The following is a 24,424-nucleotide window of genomic DNA, read 5'->3' as shown; positions in this document are numbered from 1 at the left end:
ATGATAAGAGGAATAAACTCCAAATTAGATGACTTAGAATATAGGTAAGGTATACAGTATTTAAGCACCTCATAGACCACTTCAGGTACATTTCTGGCCTCTTTTTACCCATAAAGAAGAAAATAAGTATTTGAGGTACTCAAGTGTTTATCCTGGCAAAGCATTGACTTACATGTTGTGATACAGGTTACTATCTCACATAAATTTCCAAATTATTATTTTAAAACACATTTTCTATAGAATATTTTTAATTATCAATATACCTACTTTTGAGCCCAATATTTTATATCATTTGCTACAACATTGTCATCAAATATTGGTGAATGTCAATGCAGGTAAGAAGCATTCCACTCTACTCTCGATTGTCCCCTTACCAATAACTTCTGTATAGCTTTTTTCCACAGAATGTTCTTGGAATAGCAGAATACGGCCCATGATACAAATAATAATACTTATCTGAAGATATCACTGACTGAAGCAAGAATATAATGAATGAGTTGAGCTATGGTTAAAGGAAAGAACTTTCTCTTTTGGCAGAGAATCCAATAACATCTTTTTAAAAGGAATCCAGAGAGTTTGTAACCAGAAATTAATGACAGTAACAGACATTTTCATCTGCGCCCTGTGTTAACTCTTGAATCTGTTTCAGGTCACAGCATATGTTACAGTTCCTAAATTCATTCATGTATTACTTTATGTCAGTGTTTGACTGGTGAACTTCAAAGAAACATACAATCTGCAAAAGCATGTCATTCCTTCCTGAGCTGAAGAGGAGTCAACAGCATTAACTTTCCCCCACTTAAAAATAAGTAGTTCTGCTTTTGTTTTTGACTAAAGTAAAATACAACACACTAGAGTCCTTTCAGATTCAGACTGGAAAAGCAGTTTTAGAAAACAAAGTTAAAAGTCAAAATAAAGCCTGATGAATTACCTCCCTTTTCAGTGTCTTGGGCCAATTGATTAATTATATATTAATACATATGTAACACATTACCTGAATATGCCTATTCATTGTGCATTAAATACAATAAGTAGATTTTGAAACCAGTATCTGCGACCAAGATATTTAACGGAGACAAGCTGTCTTAGAAAATGACACAGGCCGAGTAACATTCATGTATTTGCATCCATATTTGGTTTTGAAATATGTACGATATTTGTATGTGGTATTTTTCTGAGTGTTCTGCTAGAATTTAGGTGGAAATAAGCATTTGATATAATCACAGTAACAGAGTTCTGAGCTGAGGTTCCTAAACAAACACCCCCCCCTAAAAAGCTAATGCCAGAATAATGAACTTGATATTGGGGGGGCCTATGGGGGGGTTGTCCTTAGTTTTTGTTTAAGTTGAAAATTTATCTGAATAATTAAGAATTTGCAAGTCAAATGAGCTAGTAGGACTCTTCAGCTTCAGCTGTTATATCATGCTGTTCCTTTGAACAATATTTACAATGCAACAAGAGAGAAAACAAGGGAAGATCCTGTGGTTCCTGACAAATGCTGCTAATGAGAGTTCAGGCATTTCTTTAGCGTTTGCAGCACCTCCTTAATAGGCAGCTGAATGCCACTGGCTATGCAGCCACTGCATTTTAATCACAGGTTAAGCCACTGCAGATGAAAGTATTCAGAGAGAAGTAAACTCTTCCCTAATTTAATTTTTAGTGGTACTCTGACCCTTAAAAAACAGACTTTGCTAAAGTCAACAGGAGTTTAGGCAGTGTCTCCCAGGGGAGGAGGAGCCTAAGCATCTGCTGTACACGCCTGTCAAACAATTTGACATTATTGGTGTTAGCTCTTCTACAGTTTACGTTACTTAACATTCTGCTTGTGCTGCTCTAAGACAGTTCCTGAGTGCCCTAGAGTCGCTCCTCAAATGAATTTGTTGTGCCTTGTTAGGATTTAGAGCTGTCATTCCAAAACAGAGCAGTTGCAAGTCCTGATCAGATTGATTTCTCTGACCAAAGTCTGGTGTTATGAGTGCTGAACTTCTGCTATCAGATGGAGTTTGTCCCTCAGTATTAGCAGCACAAGAAGAATCCATGCATCTGAAATGTCCATATTTTAGAAATACTACAGTAGTAGACTGAAAGAAAATAATTTGAAAGTCATTTCATCGCATCTTTCCAGTGGGTGAATCTGCTACAGGGTAGTAGTAATTTTGTGACAGCAGAACAGTATGATAAAATCTCACTGCAGGAAATGAAAAGGCAAGACATTTTAGAAGAATTTAAAATTAGCAAATAATGTCTAGCAATCCAATCTTATTGTCTTGAACAGACGACATTTCCTAGTGACTTTTATGTCCATGTACTGGAGAGCTGAAATTATTGCATATTGTCCCAATGAACGAATCTACCAGAAGCAACAGTTTCCCTCCTCTAGCATTGCTTCACTGCAATCCAGGCAGTTATCAAAGAGGCAGAGAAAACCTTTATAAGCTTTGATGGGCCTCTCAACTATTACAGACATTAAAAAAGGGTAGGAATATTTGTTGGTCCCATTTCTGCAAGATTTAGCATCAGAATTCACTGAGGAAAGACTAGTCTTTGAGTTAAACGTAATTTTTTTTCTTGAAGGGTCTGTTTTCTGCAAAAAGAATTCTACCCTGTTTGAAGGTTTTTTATCAAATTGAACCCAATTACTGGCTTTTACTGAAAAGTTGTATTTCTTCCTGTTTTATATTAGAAATGGAGGGTCTGTAATAATTGGAAGAAAATAAGCATCAAGGCAAATTAAGGTAAATGAAAGGGAAACTAACTGTTGAACTAACTGATAAAACCGTAAGTCATTGTTTGGTTATGCAAACTGTTTCATTACAATAACTGAGTAATTATTCAGACAGCAAAACTTCAAAGACTGGAAAACAAGTTAGAGGTGTGAAACCTCTGGAATTGATTAAACAAGAGGAGAGCTCACAACCTGGGATTTTAAAAATCAAGCTGCCTTATTTATTATCAAATAGTGACTGCTGTTAAAAGCCCCCAAAATAAAAAATAAATTCTAAAGATTCCCCCCCCCCATATCATCTCTACTTGTCTATTACCAAAACAATCAGCAGTCCTCAGCTGACAAGGTATAAGGGAAGATAGGAGATTGTCAGTAACTTCTGAGGAAAGGGGTTAAGAAAGAAGGTTTTAGCCAACAACGTCCTGCAGCTTCTCCCAGAGGCAGGCAGAGAGATGCCTGGCTCTCCTTATAACAGCCATTGACTCCTGGGAATGCTGAGAAGGGTACCAGTGTCCTTGACATTGACAGAATATCACTCCTTAAAATTAGTTGGTTTTTTAGAATGGAAATGTTGGACTGAAGGCCAGTTTAACCAGGGGGGAGATATTCCACATTCCTGAGCAGACTGGAGATCAGGTCATGGACAGAGCACAGCCCAGGTGTTCAATGTCGGGGGGGAGAAGAGCTTTTGATGCTACATTTGCATGGCGCAGCTACGTGCAGTGTGCGCGAGTCAACATGAGGTTATTGTGTATGAAAACAATGTCCTAACAGGAGTCTGGTCAGTGCTGACAATTTTGAAAAACATTTTCTAATTTTAAGTAGATGAAGAAATTTCCTGCAATGTATCATACACCCCAGTATATTGAGACAGACCTTTTGAAACAATAGCACAAGCCTGGTGTCTTCTCTGTGGTATGACTGCACCAGTCACGTTAAATCGCAAAGGCTGTTTCTTCCAAGGGAAACATCCATCCATCACAGAACAAAACTACAGTGGTTTAACAGTTTCTGGATCACGAGTGCAAAAATTCTCCGTCTGATTTTCATAGATCTTCAACAGCAGAAAGGACCTTCATTTCTCTATGACAATAAGGCACCTGGCGTAGCTCTGTACATAACTAATACAAGGGGATTAAAGATGTACCACAAATCCAAATGAGCAATGGTAACCAGAATGTTTCACTAAGATTTACAACTCAACTGACAGAGTGAGTTTCCAGTAATTTTACAGCATTTTCCTGTTCTTGTTGCTAAACCTGGCAAAAAGCAACTTGGCAGAACTTGAAACAGCATTGTTAACCAAGCCACTATTTTGCTGAAGTTTTGACCCAAGGCTAAATACAATTTCAAAATGATATTTTGCCTGGTGTTCTAAACCAGGGAGATGACCACAGTCATAAAAAGAACGTTTTGCACAAAATGTGTTCAATATCTGCCAGCGCTCACAATCCTCCAAATAGAAGAACCACACACGCAGTAACTGTGGCATAAGGACTGTGCTGTAATGATTAAGAGCTTATCCATAGCACAATGATATATTCAGAGTACTCAAATAACCACAAATCTTCCTATTCATTTTTATTGGCTGACTGCATGAACTATTAAAAGTATGTTCAATCTTTCATGTTTTGGCCCAGGAAATAATACACCACTTAATATTTATTCATCAGAGCTTGATTTTGTAAAAGAGTGATTAGCTTCAATAGCTTTGAGACTAACTGGAGGTGCTTTGTACTATTCAGAATTAGTAAAAATGATACATATTTTCCAGCATTTACAGGGACTACTTTCACCAACAAAACAATAGTTTTTCTGACTGAAATGGAAGTGAAGCTTTTACAAAAAAAAGACATGACTTTTTTTTTTACGTTCATAGCTGAACATTTCTTTTCTTTTTGGTACCTCAAAGTGAACATTCCACATGTTTAGTTATTTTTAAAGCCAAAACATGTTTGCTTAACAGTTGCACAAACAATCAAAACTTATGCAATGTAATTCCAATTAGAGACTACAGTAACTAATGAAACAAAATACTAGCTTACTGATGGGAACATACAGTGACTATGTTGTTTATATAAGCCTACAAAAATAAAACTCAGTGAAGAAATTTAAATTTGGAGTTTTCCACACTTTCTTCAGAAGAATAGGGATTTGTAGAAACGCTGTTTATTTATTTATTTACTGCTGTGTCAGAAAAAGTTGATTTTCTCTTTCTGCCTTTGCTTTTAAAGTAAGTGACCTCTAAGTATCTGCCTTATAAGTCACTAGTAAGATATAAAAGAACATGAAATATTATTTTTAAACAGTTTTTTTTGTATTTCAATAGTTGTCAGAAAAAAAGGCACCTTTTAAACATGTGTCTTTTCAAAATGAATGCTGTACTTTGACCTATGTTAGTATCATTCTTACAGCAATTAATCATATGGCCACAAAGAGCAAAATAGCACAGCATTCAACATCAGCTTTATTTCTTATTAGAGAAGCATGTCTTTATTATTATCAAGTACTAAAAAAAAGAATGCAATTGTGATGAACAGTTTTTGTTTGTTTTTTTAAAGAAAGCAACACAAACTGTGAATCATCCGAAATACAGTTTCCAACAGAAGTTCATTAAAAGATGAAAGCCATCCTAGAAGAGGTGTTCTGAACTGTGTTGCATGAATTATTCACTGGTAGATAAAGCTTCCCTTTATGACATAAATAGACAATTTCTTTTTGGCAGAAATTTAGCATAGTAAACAGGCATTTCAAAACTTCTAATTACCAACATGCCAGAGATTTTGAAATATTATATAAGGTGTATCTTCCAAAAGGAAAGGATGGAAAATCTACCACTTAACATTTTCAAAAGGCATAAAAAGTACCACAATTCACAACAGAGATGTATGCACAGAGCGATAGAGGAGTCTAACCGAGCAAACAAAAGTCTAGATATAAATTTACAATCAAGCAGCTTGATCTGTCCAGAATTAGATTAGAGACACTGTTAAAAATATGCAGTCAGGCTGTAACTAAAGTAGAAATTATGCTGGGACAGAGTTTACTATTTCACTGTTAGGCCAAGTCCAAAATCTACTGAAACTTTCTGTGGGCTTTGCACAGAAACCTAGAGAGCTTTTGGACTATTTGTAAGAACAGTGACTGTACTTTTCATATTAGACTTTATGGCCATACTAATATTTCCTAAGTGTTCCTGTCTTTTCAACAGAGAGAGGCTGGTGCCTCTGAAAACTGGCTGGGAACTCAAATCCCCTCCTGGGGACTGAGGAGAAAGGGGACCCTGAGGGTATGTTGATGCCGTTCACTGAAGGTTTGGGCAAGCAAAGGTAGACATCCCAGTTGGCCAATTTCTTCCAGTTTCCATGAATAACAATAGCAGCAGAAATATCAATAGTAATACGTGGCAAAATAATCTAAGATCCTGTGCATGTTTTAATCTCCAGCTGAAACACAGGCCAAGCCATCATGTTTTCACTGATTTTTTTTTAGCTACTTTAAACAAGCACAGACTAAACTACTTCTGCAGCAATCATAGCTTTCAAGTACAAAGCAGTCTTATTCTCAAACATTTTGAGGGCTGTCGTGGTCTCTGAAGCTTAACTGTTCAGGGAGAAATTTTAGCTGTTCTGTCAAGCACAAGTGCAACTCAGTTGAACCACCCTGGTTGGTTAGCTAATTTTTACTTCTATAAGTACACAATAACAGATAATTCAAAAAGCAAAATTTTGAGCCTGTTTCAGTAAACACAGTAATAATTTGCCTAGCACTATAACAAAAAGTAATCAATATACTGCAGATTCCTCTTTGTAATTCAGGTGATTTACCAGCTTCAGTCAGAAAAATCTAATGACCTCATTTTTCTATGGAAGAACATAGTGCTGTGTTACAAAACAGGTGATGAAATGGCAACTATTCAACTGAAATACTGAAATTACATTTCTCAAAAATATCAATCAATCAGGATCAATCCAACAATGAAATTACTTTAACCTTGACTCCCTTTTCTTTTTTTGTTATTACATGGATATATTTTAAAAAATCCAAACCAGAATTATTTTGTAAAAATAAACATTTGGATAGAGTCACAAAAATTACATATTTAATTCTGTAGAAAGTTTTGCATATTTCAGGTTTCATCTTCAATTAGTAAATTGTCTTCACAGAACTTAAATTATCATGTGTCAAAAAATTTACATGCATCTTACTGGAAAGCAGAACTTGCTCTTCTCAAAGATCTGGAGGTACAGTCAGCTCTAATGTGAGGCCACTGAAGACCATGTAAAAAGTCATCCTACTTACTGACATTTCAGAGAGCATTAAGCCAAAACTGTAAGAATGTCATCTACGTGCCCATAGGGAATAAGCAGAGAGTACAAACTGCATTTCCCAGAGATAGTGGCAAGGTACAGAATATTACTTATCCTGGTTTTAAAAAAAATTGGTGGCAAAATTACTTAGTATTTATCCTAAAATAATTAGGCAAAACCCAATGAGTTCTCTTAAGGTGTGAGACATTTAAATCAAAGAGGAATGACCATGTCTCTATTTTAATCTTTTTCATCTGCCTAGGATATGACATTTTAGCATTACACTTTATTCTTTTTGATTCATGTTTTAACCATTTTGTTTGTTTGTTTGTTTAAACAGAGCAATCACAATATTCAGAATTCCCCTGTCAAATTCTGTATCTGTTTCTGTCCAGGCAGTTTATCAAATAACAGGTTCCGGACACATCAGACTTTCTGAAAACAGAGTGAAAGAGTGAATATATTTCAGAGATACATGAGGTCAGTGAACATTCTTTTGCTCATATAATTCCTTTTCCATCCTTTGTTTGTTCATTTATAACCCCTGAAGTGTAATGCATGAGTTATCCTATTGTACACATCAACCACTTGACAGATTGTTTTAGTAAAACTCTTATGTGCTGTGGCTTTCCTTCCAGGCTGCCAGGAAAAGTTTAACAAAAAGGCTGATTAGTTCCTTTAAGTCCTCTGAGATAAACAAACTACAAAGGAAATTTACAGTACCCAAGACCATCCATGCAAAAATATCACACAGGCTCTTTACAGTAACAACACAGAGCATTGGAAGGTGCTCAGTCAAGAAGAAAAGCTGCTGATGATTCAGCAGTCTGTCTAATGGGGAGCAGAAATGTTCACACTTGAGAATCTTTAGTTAACGACATATAATTGTTAGGACACTTCTTAATAAAGCTCTGTTTAAAGAAAGCCTTTTTTTCTTCATTTCATACGTGGACGGTAAGTTTTTAATAATAATTCACAAAAATCCTTAGGTAGATTTTTCTTTTTCTTAATAAGACCTTAGATAATGTCAATGACACAGATGCCAGCTACATAAATATATGTCTATGTATTCACCTAAGAAACTGCACACAAAACACAGTAGACACACACAGCAGATTTCCAAACCCAGGTCTGGCCTTGTAAGAAGTGCATTACCCACTGTGGGCATGCTGCAGGTGAGGGCTGCAGAGGCCTGGGAACAGGAACTGTCCTGCTTTTAGTTTTGCTAACTTCATATTCAGAAGTATGAAATATAGGAAAGATCCACACAAAGATAGCAAAAATTATTGTAAGTACGGAGGGTTTCTTGCATGTGCTCAAAATTAAGGAATAGAATATTTTCCCTGAAAAACAGATAATTAAGGAAAGCAAGCTTATGATACATAAAAAAATGATTAATAGGGAAAGATATTTTTGTTCATTACTGGAATGTAAAGTATTATTTTCCAGTCTCACAATATTTACTTTGATTTTATTGTTAAAATTTGTGCCTTATAAAAAGTATGGGCATTGAATGATTGAAACAGAAATACTTCTATAAAATTCCATCTGTTTTGAAATCTTTAATTCTCAATACATTTGGCAGAAGCAGAAAGTGTCCCAGGAATACATCAAAAATATTGCATATCAATTAAATAGCAAGTCACACCTCTCACGGCATGCTAAAGGCTGGCATAGCAAAGCCGGCACATGAAATGCCCCAAAAAGCCCTTTGGCTCCCATTTTGCTGTCCCCTGCAGTGTGTCCCTCTACCCCACCTGACTATTCTGCCTCGGACTAGACCTCCTCCTCACTTGTATCGCTTCATCAATTTGGGGGGAAAGTCAGGAAAGCAGAATCTGACAGCGACTCCAGTAAACCAGATCTGTCTTTAACTTTTCTGCCTTTAAGTGTTCTTACTGAACGCTGTTTCCCTTCTGCTCCTGTCTTGTCTGTACAAGGTGATAAGCTGTTGGGGGCAATTTCTGCCTTCTCTCCCATGTGGAACAATCAGAACTATATATTATTTATGCACTTACCCACACACATATATCTACATAAAATTGTATGTATTGCTGTACTGTATGTAATATTTACATTCTTTCTGTCTTATAACGGAGCTTGGTTTTCAGTGAGTTCTTAAATCTCGTGGAGGTAGACATCCTAATAATAATCATCACTGTGTCCTGGTATATTTTATTTGGTTGCTTGTTACTTGATGTAACAAAATGAAAATCATCTATAAACTATTTGAAAGAATGATTTCTGTTCAGCTGAATCAGTCCCCTGTAAGATGATACACTATAAAGGCTCTTTTGCCCTGAAACCATAATCCTGATTAATCAAATTTTATTAGCGCAATTATGTAAAGTTTTCCTGCTCAGCAACAAAAATCACCTCACTCTCCTGTAAGAGCATTTCTAACTTGAATGAATCTGCAGAAAATTGCAAATAAGGTGTGTAGAGAAAAAGAAATAAATACTACAATATACTATAAACCAAAAATGACCACTTCAATAAGGAATAAGGCATACTGCTTGCCGTCTTCATGGTATTCCTTCAACAAACTCTTAGTCTCTTCATGATTAAGCCCGGAAAGATGAATTTTGCTTTTCTACCTCTGATTTATGCCTTGCACGACACATAGATTTTTCTGAGTTCAGAATACTGCAACTTACTTGTCCTCCCACAGACAAAAACTTTTGCCAGAGTAAGAATGAGTCTATAAAGACAGGCAGATCTCCTAATCTGCTTAACTGAAAATTAGCCAGCAAAAGGACATTCACAGACATTGTCAATGACAAATCATTCACAGGCCAAGGTAGGACGCATTTTTTAAAGTATGGACTAAATTACACCTACTTGCTGTCGAATTTCTTCTTCCATCTTTACTGGGGACCCCAACTCTGCGACTTGTTTGACACCTTCGCTAGCATATCCTCCATACTCCCAAAGGATGTAGTTCTTTGAGTGAGAACTACCAATGATCGCGGACCAGTGGTTGGTGCGTCCTTTCATGGAGGAAAAAACAAAACAAAACAAAACAACCACCATCAAGACAGCCTCAAAGCATAGTTCCTAATTTTTTATTAAAGTGAAAGTGCCCAGTCTTCACCAGTACCAAGCTTTTGCATGTGTTGCATGCTGTCAGTTCTCACTACATCGATACACCGTATCTTTAGAGTAGTAAGAACAAGCCAGTGAACTACAGAAATATAGCATAAAGTGTCAGTAATTATTGGATATAACAACACAGGCAGAAAAGGTGAGAAAGATTGTATTCTGGCTAATCAAGCATCCCCTCCAAACAGATAGGCTTAGTATATTTTTTTCTTCACTGAAAACCACTTCTTCAGGAAGTTCAAGAATCCTTTAATTTTAGGTTTCCATGTAAAATATTTTTGAGGATGAAACCTGAAAGGGATGACTTTGGTGGTCACTCGAAGATTTAACAGCAAGTAATTTCCTTACTGAGAGATACTGGTTTCTAACAGTCTACTAGATTTGTGTTTGAGTGGTGACAGCAAATTGCCAGCAAAAGGTGTACGTATAAGCGTGATTACACTATCATTAAATGTTATAGATTTTCCTTTATATCTTTGTGCCCAAACATTATCAGGCACAGAGCTATAAAGGGCTTACAGCCAGAAACCTTCCTGAGCAGCTTACTGCTGAAACAGGGGCGAAACATTTGCTTTCTAGCAGCAAATGATGTCCAGCACTTCTTCCAGAAAACTTCTGAAATACTGGTAAAGAACTGCTGTTATTGGCACAGACATAGCTGTTTTTTCTGCTTCTGCACATTTAAATTACACATGTACCATGTCTCCTCGCCCACCCTCACCCCAACCATTATTAGGGGTTCCCTTTCATTTAGGAAGGGAGCAAAGAAGTGAATTTTAGTGCTTCTACATTCACTGAGTTTGCTTGCTGAAATTTCTCATAGTGTAAGAGTTGTAGAGCTAGGCAAAAGGATTCCTGTTCTTGTTTCTTGTCTTGTTGAACAGAAAAAGAAAAAAAATGTAGAAATTTAAAGAGAAAATGTTAGAGAAGTCAGATGGAATTGAAAAGAGAATCGAGCAGAAATAAGGAGTCACAGAAGTCCCGCAGTACTGGAAATAAAAATTAATTCACTTAAGTCAAATAACACTCTGCAAAGATATGGGCTTAAAGGAAAAGGATGAGAAAATGAACTGCTCACATAAGCAGTCTGGTAACAATGCAAAGACTGTAGGAGATGAGGGAGGCAGAATGATGGAGTGAGACAATACTTAACATTTTTCTTTGCAATGCAAAAGGTAGAGAGCAGCAGTAAAAACAGCTGAAAACCAGAATAAAGGAATGAAAAATGAATAATGAAGTAAACAAAAGGAATGCAAATTTAAGATGTGAAAGGTAGGACAATGAAATTGAAAAAGACAGTGTAGAGAATTGAATAAAGTCAGATGCAGGAACCTAATCACAGGAGAAGACAAAATAGAATAGAAATAAAAAAATGAACACCAATGGTAGGGGGAAAAAAGCTAGAAAAGCATAGCAAGCAGAATAGATGAGGGAGATGGCCTAGCAACACAGCAAACAGAACCTCCATAGTTTCCTTAATGCTAAACTTGGACTAATGATATCCGAATTGTAGCAGGCTTGATGTTTTCAGAATTGATTAAAGCTAATCAGTAATTGAGCCCCAAATGAAGAAGAAACAAAACTAAACCTCCCCTCCCCCAGAGGTAATAGCTGAAGAGACTACACTGTCAGAACATGGTTTCTTGATCTAAGATCTAGTAATTGGTCCTTAAATATACACTGGCACCTTGTCAAACCACAGAGATACTGTCATTCAGCTCCAGCGATGGGACCACCAGTTTTGCCCATTCTTTCTTCCTAGCACACAGGTCTAACTATCTCACAAGTAGATAGCAGCTTTCCCTGAAACAGAGTACGTGACACTTTGTGAAACTTATTGAGAGAGAAGGTTCCACATAGTCCCCTACAAAAGAAAAATGTATCACTATAGAGAGGAACCAGCGTGCCTTTAACTCTTTAGTAAAATGGATAATTAATTGTTCCATGTGCTGCAAAGCTTCTCACACTCCCTATCCTAAACAGGACAAGAACATCTGATGTCTTTGTAATCAGAGTCCAGCCTCTTCCACCAAACACCTCGGCCTAAAGATACTGGCTCTGCAGAGAAAGCACCTGGCCTACCTACTTGCCCAAATGAGCTGTTCAAAGTATACCACATCTACTCTCAACTTTTTACAAAAACCTGTGCAACATTTGCAAATGTTTCACTTCTCACCTTGAGCCTCCCATTTTTTATGAGAACAAAGAGGCAACTCAATATTTCTTATGCCTTTTCCTCTAAACATCAAAGAAACTTCTCTACATGAAATAGTCTGAGCAGTACAAGGCCAGAGCTATTTTGCATCACCAGTCCAACATCACTATCCAATCCTTAAGACAGCAAACAGAATACTGACAGCTTTCCAATGGTGTTATTTCACTTCTTTTTTGTATGAGTAATTTCTCAATTTACACTCTTAGATGTGTATTTTTGCATAAAGATCAAGGTGTCATCGCAACATGAGGATGTATCCTCTGACATACTTCATAGATGTGCCATACAAAATCATGATGGAGAGCATATATATTTCTATTATCATATATGGGTAATACCCAAAGAGAATAAATGCTTTTAAGTCACAGGGCATATGTGAATACAAATCTTTGAGTGGCAAAATGTGTTAGGAAATTTAATAGATCCCCTTGAACCAGATTTAATAACAAATTAAATACTCAGCTTCCACTAGTCCTATTATCAGGAGTTGACATAACTTGCAAAAATTACCTGAAAGGCGTGCTCGCTTTTGTAAGCTTCAGTTTGCAAATCAGAAAAAAAAAAATATTTTTTTCAGTCTGAGATCCACGAAAGCAAAATTATTTTGAGAATTAGTTTTTGAACCCTTTCTACAGCTGTGGTACACCTCTCTCCATTCACTCTACGGTTGGCACACTCAGAACAAGATTGTGTTGCAGTGGTTTCATTCTAAGCAGTGCCTTATAGAGTAGGTGCGTCTGGTAACTCCTAAACAGACAATATGCTTTTAAATTTAATGGAACAGACGTATTTTAATTGCACTGGTATAATAAACGTAATATTATTCCTCCTTCATGGAATCTGTGAAAACCTCAAAATAGTTTCCCAGAATTAAAAGTTTTGCACTGTACCTTCCAGAAACATTTCTGCGTAATAGCAAAAGAAAATACTTTACTTGGCAAAAGCAGTTCTTTGGAGAAAAGCTAAGCAACGAAGTACATATTATTTAATGTTTTTTAAAGCAAGCCAGAGAGTAAGTTAAAGAAAAGATACAGAATATAAGTTTTATGATCTGCTTTTGATTTCAGCCATACTGGTGCTGTAAGAGTACAGCCGAATTTTTTATGTGATGACTTGGCAAATAATCAGTGATTTACCACAGTCCATCATGTGTAACATTTTGTTTTAATGTAATTACTGCACAAGTTCAATATTTTGAAGAATAATGTTGATGATGAGTTTTCATTTTTAATATCACTACATCTGGATGAGACCTTTTTCTGAACTTTCAGAAATTTCAATGTAAAATCTTAGCAGCTGTTATTACAGGGCTTAATACTGCTAGTATTATACAGTTATCTTTTCACTTTTCCAGTTAAGTAGAACATTAATATAATTCACCAGTTTGTAGACTGCTCTCTCCCCAGTTACAGAGTCCACTATTGTGGCAAACTATTGCAACTTGCTTACTTTCAGTCATGCACACATGCTCTTCATGTGTTCACTCACTTGGATTTAAAAGAAAAGGCCATTTATCCCCAATATTACATCATTAAGTCAAGTAACTTTATAGTTTTCAATCATTTTCTCATACCTTATTTCTAACCACCAGCTGAATCCACACAAATAATGCATAAAAAGTGTCACACTCAGCAATATATAAATCATCCAATAGCCTAAAAGAGCATTCCTGCAATTATTGGTTTTGGCTTATTTTATCTCCCATGTATTATGCTGACAAATAATATTTAAACAATGCTACATTCAATTTAAAATTGCAATACTGCTTAGGCTGTTAAAACTATGAGCTGATTGACACACAAACCATATTTGAGTTATATGATGATATTCCGACACTGTGACAATAACAGCAATAAAATTTTTAAAAATCTACATATAAAGTCTACATAATAAACATCAGCCACAGACAACATAACAAAGTTGAAAGACCAGTAAATGTGATTCACGTTCTCAAATAATTTCCTAGCCTTTATTGCCACAGACTGTGGAATCAGTAATGAAAGAACAAATGCATAATACACATATTTTTGTAACTTTAGCTTTTTACAGTTATTTGGGTTATTGCAACAAGAATACTGATTCCGTAGTTCAGAAACTTTAAAAATCCAGACAGGCAAAGCTCAGAATGTGTATTTTGTCTGTCTATTCAACCAACAAAGACAAAGAAGATGGAATACTCTAAGGTCTATATATCTCATTAATGTCCTTGGGCAGCAAGATTCAGGGCTCACCAAAACTAACCAGAATCTTTCAAAAGACTTTGAAGGAAAACATACAGACTAGATTGGCATGGTTGTAAATCAAAACGTTAGTGTGTTGCCCATCCTTTGTGGCATTTTTTCTTAAAATCTCATTTCCTAGCTTTACATTATAAGCCAGTCTAAGCTTGAAAAAGTAACCTTTTCTCACCACAAAGAAATCTTGAAAATGTGATCTCATACACACCTCAGTGCAAACTGTCAGGCAAATCAATAGAATTTATTTGTAATGTATAGCATTCACAGAAAGATCCATGGATTTTCAATACTGAACATTAGCAGTATTCCATATATGTCATAATTTACACTGGAGAGCTGTAAATAAGTACTGTTGTGTCATACAATAAGCTCCAACATCTTCACAGTCTCCGTATGGTACAACAATAGTAGAAGAATGATACTTACGTGGAAAATCTTTGGGGTGTGTTTTTTCTGACCAGTTTCCATAAAAAGTTAGCCTGTATTTGGCCGTTCCACAGGCACAACAGTCTAGAATTGGTTTGTCAGTCACACCTTCTGAGGCTGAGTCTGAAAAAGCAGCAAGGCACCCATTGAAAACAGTTACAACTCAAAATCAACAGATGACAGCAAAGTTGCCATAATAAATATTCCAGTAACTAAATCTGACTTAAACACGTTATTTTTTTAAGTTGGGCTACACTAGACTAAACTAGAACCTTGAAATACCTGGGTCATATTTATAAGTGGATGTAATGATTTAAATCTACATTTTTCAATAAGAAGGCTGTACTATTTCAGTTGTCTTCAGATTCAAAACGGATTTGTTTCTGGTTCTTATCTGATATAGACAAAACCGCACTTTATCTCTAAACACAATAGGCTTGAAATTTCTGGACAGCCAAAGCATATAAATTCTCCAGTGGGATGCAATAACCAACTGCAATGCTTAGGTTTAGGAAAGGATGAAATAGCCCAGGATTCAATAAACTAAGCGCCCTGGAGACAAACGGCTTTCACATGAAGACCAGGTAAAAAGTTGCAAAAATCACATTTAGAGGAAGGAAGGATGGACATAATTGAATGGAAGATCCCAAATTTGAACCTGGATGAAACTGTTCCAGGCCTCAAAATTTTAGTTTGATATAACGAGTTAAGAGAAATATGTAGAACATTACAAGGTCAGAAGGATGTTTTACTTTACCTTACCTTGTTCACAAATTTTTTTGGTGAGAGAACCCTCATCTTGAAAATAAATTATGCGCTTCTGCACAATACTGGCTCTATAAAGTAAAAAAAAAAAAAAAAAGTTTCAAATATATTTGTTTCTTAAAGGAAGAAGAAAAAGCATGATAAAGTAGCAAAAGGACAGAACGGGACTGCTCAGACCTAGGCATATTTCCCTCTTCTGACAGTATATATACACAATACAAGACTACAAATAGGATATTTTTATTTCCACTTGCACTTGAATTTCATCACATTTTACAGAAACTTGGAATGTTATTACCTTTAAAGAAGTTATCATAGTCATATGGTGAGGATCTGCACTCTTGAACTGCATGACGGTCAACTGAATATTCGATATTTCAATCAAATCTTATATTAAAATACAGAAATTATATTTGATTTCAGAAAAATAGCACAGCTAAAGCAAGCAGCTGTTTGTAGGAAATTACATGGCATTCTGAAGAGATAAATACTTCTGACATATGACAGCAATTCGGTGCAATTATCATGTAAAACAGAAGTCAGAAAAAGAGTTAGCATAAGCTAAAGTCTTTAAAAACAATTCAAAGCTTCCAAAAGACAAACCACTTTAAAATTAATTAAATCTAATATATTTTATAAAGGCTTATAATTCAAACAAAATGTAAGTTTATAAGCCTCAGTTTGGGGTGGGGCAGGGAGGTTGAATCTGGAAGCTATACAGGGAAAAACCAGACTTACTATGCAATTTTATTTTTTACAGCTGGAATTGTACAGCTGAAATTTAGCTGATTTTTAGCCTTCCATCTGAGAGACCATGAATTGAATTTTGCATCAAAGATCTTCAAGTCAGCAAAGCGCCAAGCCCAAGTTCTTGTTGCAGATTGGTATCATAACTACCATATGGTAAATGTCAAAACCAATAATCAACTGGAAAATATGTTCAAATGGCTCAGGTGACCCTTTCTAGTCCTAAATAAACTTAACTAGCTTCTTTGACCATTTTTTAACTATAAAAATTTAATTCACATGTAAACTTTATCTTCTTTCTATAAGAAAACAGAATTTGGTTAAATTCAAAGACATTCTTTGGACAGAGAGTTTTCTGAGGAGAACATGCTTTGGGAGCCGGCACTCTTCTATGTTTACCAGTAAGGGAGCACATTCTTCTAGCAACATTTTTTTTACTATCACTCGTATTTAAAACTCTAAATAGCAAGGACCAGATTCTTGTCTTACCTCAACTTTTCGGTTAAATAATTATCTTGATCTCTCAAGAGTTACTCCTCACTCATACCCGTTGAAGTGAGAAGAAAAATAAGACTGTATATGCTTAGAATTGTTACTGTAGTCATGCAAACCTTTTTCTGACAATGTCCCACCCCATAAAATTATCAAAAATAAGATGCAGTTTTACTGTGCTTTCTTTGCCAAGATACAAGGTCAGAGTAGGAGAGGAAGGAATCCTTCATTTCACATTATAAAGCACCCAGGAGAATAACTGGGGTTTGTAAACCTCTTAAAGCTAGATCAGACTGGAAAGGGTACAGAAACTACAGCTTGCTCTCATCCTTAATAGGGCTGGCATCTTCTAAAGGAAGATGTGGTAAAGGACAATACAGGCAACCAACCAAGGCTGTGAAAAAACAGCATGAAACAGAGAAGAGCAAGACTCAATTTTACAAAAAGCAAGGAAATGATCAGCCAGTATTTGGTGAAGGGGAACTCCTAGGCCTCATCTTCATAAGGGAATGTTCACACTTGGGGTAAATATGAGCCTGTAACAATAGAAAGTGAATGAAACCTAGAGTTACTTAAATCTGTCTTTTATTAATATGAGAACTGACACGGGACAATTTAAATGGTGCCAGAAGAGACTGACCAAGTATAGGAGAAGCAGAATGAAAGCTTTCTGAGAAATCTTTTTCAGGGTTTCTAACAAGAAACGAGGGGAAAAAATAAAACAAACAAAACCGCCAAAACAACTACTAGCAAGAATATGAGCCCAATGGCCAGCCTGTGACAGTGGCATGCTACCTTAGTTTTTCCAGCCTTCACATTGAAAATAAGGACAACGTTAAAGACTTTTTGGATGTTACACTGCAACTGAGAACTAATACTTTCACACAGACTCAGTGAAACACATACAATTTTTGATACAACATCAATCATGGTTTTTCAAACACTGTACCATAAAACTGGAAAACAGTTGCATAGGATAATTAATAAAATGCAAAGTAACAGCAACCTGAGCTGAAATGTATATGCATTGTCACAACTCACATATTGTGAAGATGCTTTAATTTCTTATACACTGGCCAGTTACCAGCAGCCATCTTCCAGGATTGATACTAGGGCCAATAGCATCTTCACCAATGTCCTGGATGAAGGGGCGGAATGCAACCTCAACAAGTTTGCAGATGATACTAAACTGGGGGAGCCGTTGACATGCTGGAGGGGAAGGCTACTATTTAGACAGGCAGATCCCAACAGGCGTGAGAAATAGGTTAGCACGAACCCCATGAAAAGTCAAAGGCAAAGTCTTGCACATAGGATGGAATAATGCAGTTACAACAGTAGAGTACAGGGCACCTGCTAGCCAGAGAGCAGCTTTGCAGAAAAGATTTTGGGGGTCCTGGTGGACAAGCTGACCATGAGCCAGCAGCACGCCATTGCCGCCAAGGCAGCCACCAGCCTCCTTGGTGGTTTCAAGCAAAAGTGTAGCAACCTGGTCAAGGAACGTGATTTCTTCCTCTCCATTTGGTACATGTGAGACCACATCTGGAGTATTAATCACAGCCAGTTTGGGGCTGCCCAGTTAAACACAGACATCACATTACTAGAGAAAGTCCAGTAAAGGTACATCAAGATGATTAGAGGAATGGAGCCCCTGATGTCTGAGGAGAGGCTGAGAGAACTGAGTTCACTCAGTCTAAAGAAGAAAATACAAAGGAAGGATCTTACTGCTTGTTGTCTTCAACTACCTATCGGAAGGATACAGAATAGGTAGAACCAGATGCTTCTCAGAAGTGCATGGTGGTAGGATGCAAGGCAACAGACAAGTGGGGACACAAGAAATGCCATGCAGATACAAGGAAAATCTCTCTCACCACAAGGATGGTCAAAGCAATCAAACACTGGAACAGGCTGCCTAGACAGGTTGTGCAATCTGCACCCCGGGAGATATTCAGAACTTGATCAGACACATACCTGAGCACCCTACTCAGCCTACCCAATGTAATAACACCTACTTCAAGCAGGCAGGTGGACTAAATGACTTCCAAAGGTCACTTACAACCTAAACTATTCTATGATCCTGTGCTTTAAATATCATTTTAAAGAACAGGTTTTCCAAGGCTTACTCAAAAAAAAAAAAAACCCAACAAAAAAAACCCCCAACCACAAAAAACCAACCACCCCCCCCAAAACCACTTAGAATATCATAACAAACAAGAAACCAGCTGCTTGATAAAGGCACTCCCAAATCTACAGATAACAAAGATATGAGTATTTAATTTCAGAAGCAGTTATTTTAGAAATAAAATGTAGAAAGATTGTTTGAAGCCTGAAGTGTACTTATATTATTCTTTGTGCTGCAGTTAGCTTGTCACTCTGAAATGTCAAGGGAACAGTTCCTTTTCTAACAGCAAAAGCTTCACAGCTTTCTGAGTCATTGTCTCTTCAGCTGTGTTTGAAATTATATGTGGAGCCAATAATCTAAATGGGATTTTTGTTACTGATTCCAAGTGGAACAGGATTGGTATATTAGACAGCTGCATAAATACCAAAAGCAGACACACAACTTCACAAATACTCAGAAACATGTTAATTTAATTTTAAAATATTCATTGTTTTAATAATCAGCTTCTAAATTGAAGACAGACCAAAGTATCTGATCAGTGTATTTGCCTAGTTTTATCACTACCTTTTGTTCTCATTCTCTCTCTTTTTTTTTTTCCTCAACAAGTTTTATTCCTCTATAAAAGTTCTGATTTGGACTAAGGATTCTTTCCTTTGGATTTGAGGCTTACAAAAACAGCTCAAAAATAGAATGGCTAACTTTTAGAGAGAGGTAAGAAAGCTTTTAAGAATTTATACAAGGTACACATCTGCTTAGTCTGCATAAATCCTTCCCGCCAGTGCCAATATCCAGTGCTGTCTGGACTTTATAGGAAGGGGAGATCCGACTACTTTCCCCTACATGTTAACAGATTTAAGTGAATCTTTAATTGACTTACTTCTCTCTTTGGCTGTTAGCATACCATGGAATAAAAAAGAAAAAGGAAACAAATATGACTCAAAAAATCTGTTTGGTTCCCATTATCTTCCAAGTGATGCTTCTGGGTTTGAGTTAAAGCTTTTCCATCACCAAACTAAGGAGCAAAACCTTATGTTACAGGCATATATACAGCTAGCAGCACCTGGTTTTGTTTAAAAAAAAAAAAAATCTAAAAATGTTACTCATTATTTCTGGTTTGTAGTTCTCTCAGCAAGATCAAGGAATATCTGGTAGCTTCTGTAATATCTGTTTTGGCAATACTACTTCAGAATGTTGTAGGTTTGATACAAGGTCAGAGCGTCTGTCCTGTCTCAGTTTGGTCAGACCACATCTGAGCACGAGGGGAGTTGAGACCTGCCCTGAAAGAATTCCTTGGAATAAGAAGGTCCCTTTCCAGCACAGTTCCACAATGGTTGTACCATCCTGCTGTGAAAATCTCTACCAAAGTCACATAAATTGCATTTGGGATATTAACAAACAGGAAATGTCATAAAGCTTAAAAATTCAGAGCAGGCTTGGGAATGCTCCAAGTCATACCAGAAAGAGAGGGGGGTGGGTTTTATTTTTATTTTCTTTCTTCCATAGAAACAGCTTTAGATCATCTTCCTTACTTTTTGTCAAATCTTAGCATCAACATAAATACTCTTATTATAAATTGCCTCTGTGGGTGTCATGATGTGACAAAAGAAGTAAGGAAGAGGATCTATAGGAATTGTTCCTATGACATATTTTAAGCTTACATCAAAACCATTAACTACAATATTAGAGTTGCATTTTAATAAAATACTTTTTGCCAGAGCTGGTGAGGATACCCTAAGTTTCACCTGGATATTGAAAAATAATCATAAACTACTGGATTGCAGATAAGAAACTTTATCTGCTCTATATTACTTGTAAGTTAACCTTGCCTTGCCCTTCCAGCCATCAAAATTTTAATTACTCCATGCCTTACTGGTTTAATTACATTATTATAAGTTATTTCTCACCCCAGAAAGGTACTGAGAAAAATTATACCTAACAGGATGTTAAGTTCGTTTGCTTTTTTGGTTTTGTCTTTTGGAGAGAAAGAATTTCTAAATGTATCATTTACCTTAGCACTAGAAAGTGAGGTGAAAACCACATATTTACATCTACTGTAATTTTGTTGGTGTTAGCAGATTTTGTGATTCTAATGCATTATTTAGGACTTTCTCATTTTATTTCCTTCTGTGTTGTCTTACAAAAAACCAACCCTATATTTCTGTCAAGCACTTACAAGGTCAGGAAATGTGCAAACTCCCAGAAGTTTACCAACAGCATTTACATCTCTTTCCAATATTTAGGAGACTCTAATTAAAAATAAATTAAAATTCCTCTGAAAGCATATACAACCCTTTAGCCATTAGATGCCCATCAAGTTTTACACTGCTAAGGTATTTGACAACTACATTCTTCAAAATAATTTTCAACTAGGAAACTGTACTGTCTCACCAAGGAACAAGCTCCCTCTACACCAGAACCTAATTTTTTCATCAGCTGTCACTGACAAGGGTCAGGAATATTAAAAACTTACATGAAATTATTTCTTTCTTGATGCCTAACTCGGGACCTAACACAGGTGATGCGAGTTTTTTTGTTGTCATTTTGTTCATTTGGTTGGTTTTAAGTATGTTGTTAATACAGTTTGAGCAAACCAACCAGACCTGATATTTGATGCTGGATAAAACACAGTAATATTCATGTGAAGTTTATCAATGTTGCCATAATTCAACATTTACATCCCTGCACAGGATGAGTGCCTTTTCTCTAATAGATTAGTCAGATGAAAAACAATAAAAGCTGCTCACTTCTAAAAATTTCAGTGCATACGTATACATGAGAATATCCTTCTTTTTCAACATTTCACCCATACTGTCAGAAAATATAATTGAGAGAAACCCCACAGCAAGAGCAATGTACTCTAAATTTGTCTTACAAATTTGCTCTTGCTTCAAAATCCTTTTGGTTGTCCTTCATATCATACTCAGATCTACCATCACATGTATACATAGGAGCTCACTGACTTGAGGACTGATTTGACCATCATATATAATACAACAAAAAGCTCTAAGGGAAAACACAATTATATATGCTGCTATCTTGTATTTGTCCTCAGAAAATCTCTCTGTTCTTTGCTTGAATGGCCACAAGACATAAATAATAAATCTAAAATCTTCAGGAAAAAAACTCATACTGACAAAATCATTTCTGACATGTATGCTACACCTACTACATGCAAAAAAACCCCAAAAAAACCCAAAACCCACCAAAGGCAAAAAAGATGAAAGAATGAGTTTGTCTAGGACTCTTGAGAAAATTTCACATTGCTTAATACCCATTGCTATTTGTGGGCTGTATCTTCACCAGGTATTTTGCTAGCCACCATTTTTTTTATAGCAAGTACCATCTCCTTGAATTTCAAAACTAAGCATTATAAATTATACTGTAAAGAAAAGTCAGAAAAGATTGGATAGGCCTGAATGGTTGGAGGATATATTTATTTTGTTATTCTAAGTACTGGTTTCATATAGTAGATGGAAACAATCTATCAACGGTGGGAGTGTAGTTTTTATCAAGCTAGTGAGCCCAAAGTCATATTACCTGATAGCTATATTCATTGAGCTAACGTGATAAGAACTGATGCAAAGCACTTGTGTATTAACTAACAAATCCTAAAATCAAAATGAAAAATGAAAAAAAACCACAAAAACTTATCAGACATTGGTTTATTTCTGTTTAAAAGGTCTATGCAACCTGTATGACACCCACTTGCACAGGGAACTCAAAGACCTGACTCCTCTGGGTGTTCAAGAGAAGCAAGAAAAGAAAGAGGCAACCATGCCCCCATTTCAGTCTGTAGGCTGCTTTACTTGCTATGCCAGGACATGGCAGAAAATAAACCACACTGGCAAAGATTACATTTCAAACGTTCCCACGTATGCTGCTCTTCACCAGTCAAGTTCCTTGCTGTCACTGCTTGACCTCTGTTCGTTTTGCCATTATTGCCCAGCAAGCATGGACAGCTGTGACACAGTAAAAAGCATATTTGCCCTTTTACAATATTTCTTTTAATCTTTATATCCTACACATACTCCCTTGTACTCTTGAGCCACCTTCCTCCACTCCAGGTTGGGGGGATAAAAACCCCATTTTTTTATATATTGTATTAAAAAGCAAAATAAGTAAAAGCTAAATATCAGCATGAGTGCCCAGTTAATGAAGCTTGAAAAAATTCCCCAAAACTTTAGAAATATTATTCTAAATCTTTAATATTCTTAAGGGATTCAGGAAGGAAGGAAGAGAATTTGTAGATAAAAACAAAAATATCAGAGCTCGCATTCTCCAACTATTGCTTTGGAAGAGGTGTCGACTAGCAATATACTGAAGTTATATTTTAATGAGTAAATTATTTGCTTGTACAAACAAAAATCATATGTCAAGAGTGACATCTTAACCAGGTCCACCCACTTGTAAAATACTGATTACTGGGTAATCAGTAGTGGAAATCCAAATTGGGATAAAGTATTTGATGTTTTCAAATCCAGAAAAATCATCACCTCATTTCAGTTGACAGGAGCCTGAAGGTTAAAAGCGCCACAATTAACAGAACAAATTAACACCCACTGAAACTAAGCTAACTTGATTTGATATTAAAATGCTTAATACTACTTCTTAAAAGAGACCTTAATATTATGAATGTATTTGCCTAGAGAAGTTTAATTTTGATGCAGTACCTTTAGTACTTGAGGATAAGTCTGACACTACAAATCCATGGGAACTGGATCTGGAACCATCAGAAGAGACTTGCCATTTCCTTAGTGCAGCTGAGACATATGTTTCAGTTTTCAAGAATTAATACCTGTAACAACTGAATCTCTTCTACCTGGGCTTTTCTAAGAGCTTTTGCTGACAGCTGAGACTGCAGCCTACTGAACATTCAGACAGCTAGTGCCAGGAGATACTGGTTGTTTACGCTGAAAGATATGAGTGCAGAGAAATGAAAGAGAAGAAAAGACCAATAAAAATAAAAGTGATCTATAGCTTTTCCACTTTCCTCATTCTGAAGGTACAGTATATGGGAATGGTATTTGAGGAACAGCTGAAAGACCACCCTACTTGTGCAACACATAGTTATCTAAGAATGATCAATTCATCGATGAAATTATTCTACATCATTAGAGAGGTTTTCACCAAGCTTCTCTTACTCTTTGTTCAATGTCTGCTGCAACAAGTTTGCGGCTGAGGACAGTGTTAGGGTAGTGTCTCTAGTTCATACAATTGTTCTGATTGCAAAAATTAGTTGCAGTATGGATTTGTAGCAAATATTGTTGCAAAATTTTGGTACATAGA

At 36.2% G+C, this 24,424-nt stretch overlaps 1 protein-coding gene across 1 annotated transcript in view; it reads right to left on the bottom strand.

Annotated features, from left to right (window-relative positions):
- SPON1 (spondin 1, extracellular matrix protein) overlaps positions 1 to 24,424 on the bottom strand; it is a 201,241-nt gene that overhangs the window by 119,437 nt on the left and 57,380 nt on the right. Inside the window, exons 4-6 of the mRNA XM_010563762.1 lie at positions 15,778 to 15,851; positions 15,016 to 15,138; positions 9,877 to 10,025 (exon numbers count right to left, since the gene is read on the bottom strand). Coding sequence (XP_010562064.1) covers positions 9,877 to 10,025; positions 15,016 to 15,138; positions 15,778 to 15,851 — 346 coding nt within the window. The remainder of the gene's footprint in view (positions 1 to 9,876; positions 10,026 to 15,015; positions 15,139 to 15,777; positions 15,852 to 24,424) is intronic.

This window comes from Haliaeetus leucocephalus, unplaced genomic scaffold (assembly GCF_000737465.1).
Source record: "Haliaeetus leucocephalus isolate CR32 unplaced genomic scaffold, Haliaeetus_leucocephalus-4.0 Scaffold173, whole genome shotgun sequence".
Classification (NCBI taxonomy): Eukaryota; Metazoa; Chordata; class Aves; order Accipitriformes; family Accipitridae; genus Haliaeetus; species Haliaeetus leucocephalus.
This window is presented reverse-complemented; position numbering and strand designations above follow the sequence as displayed.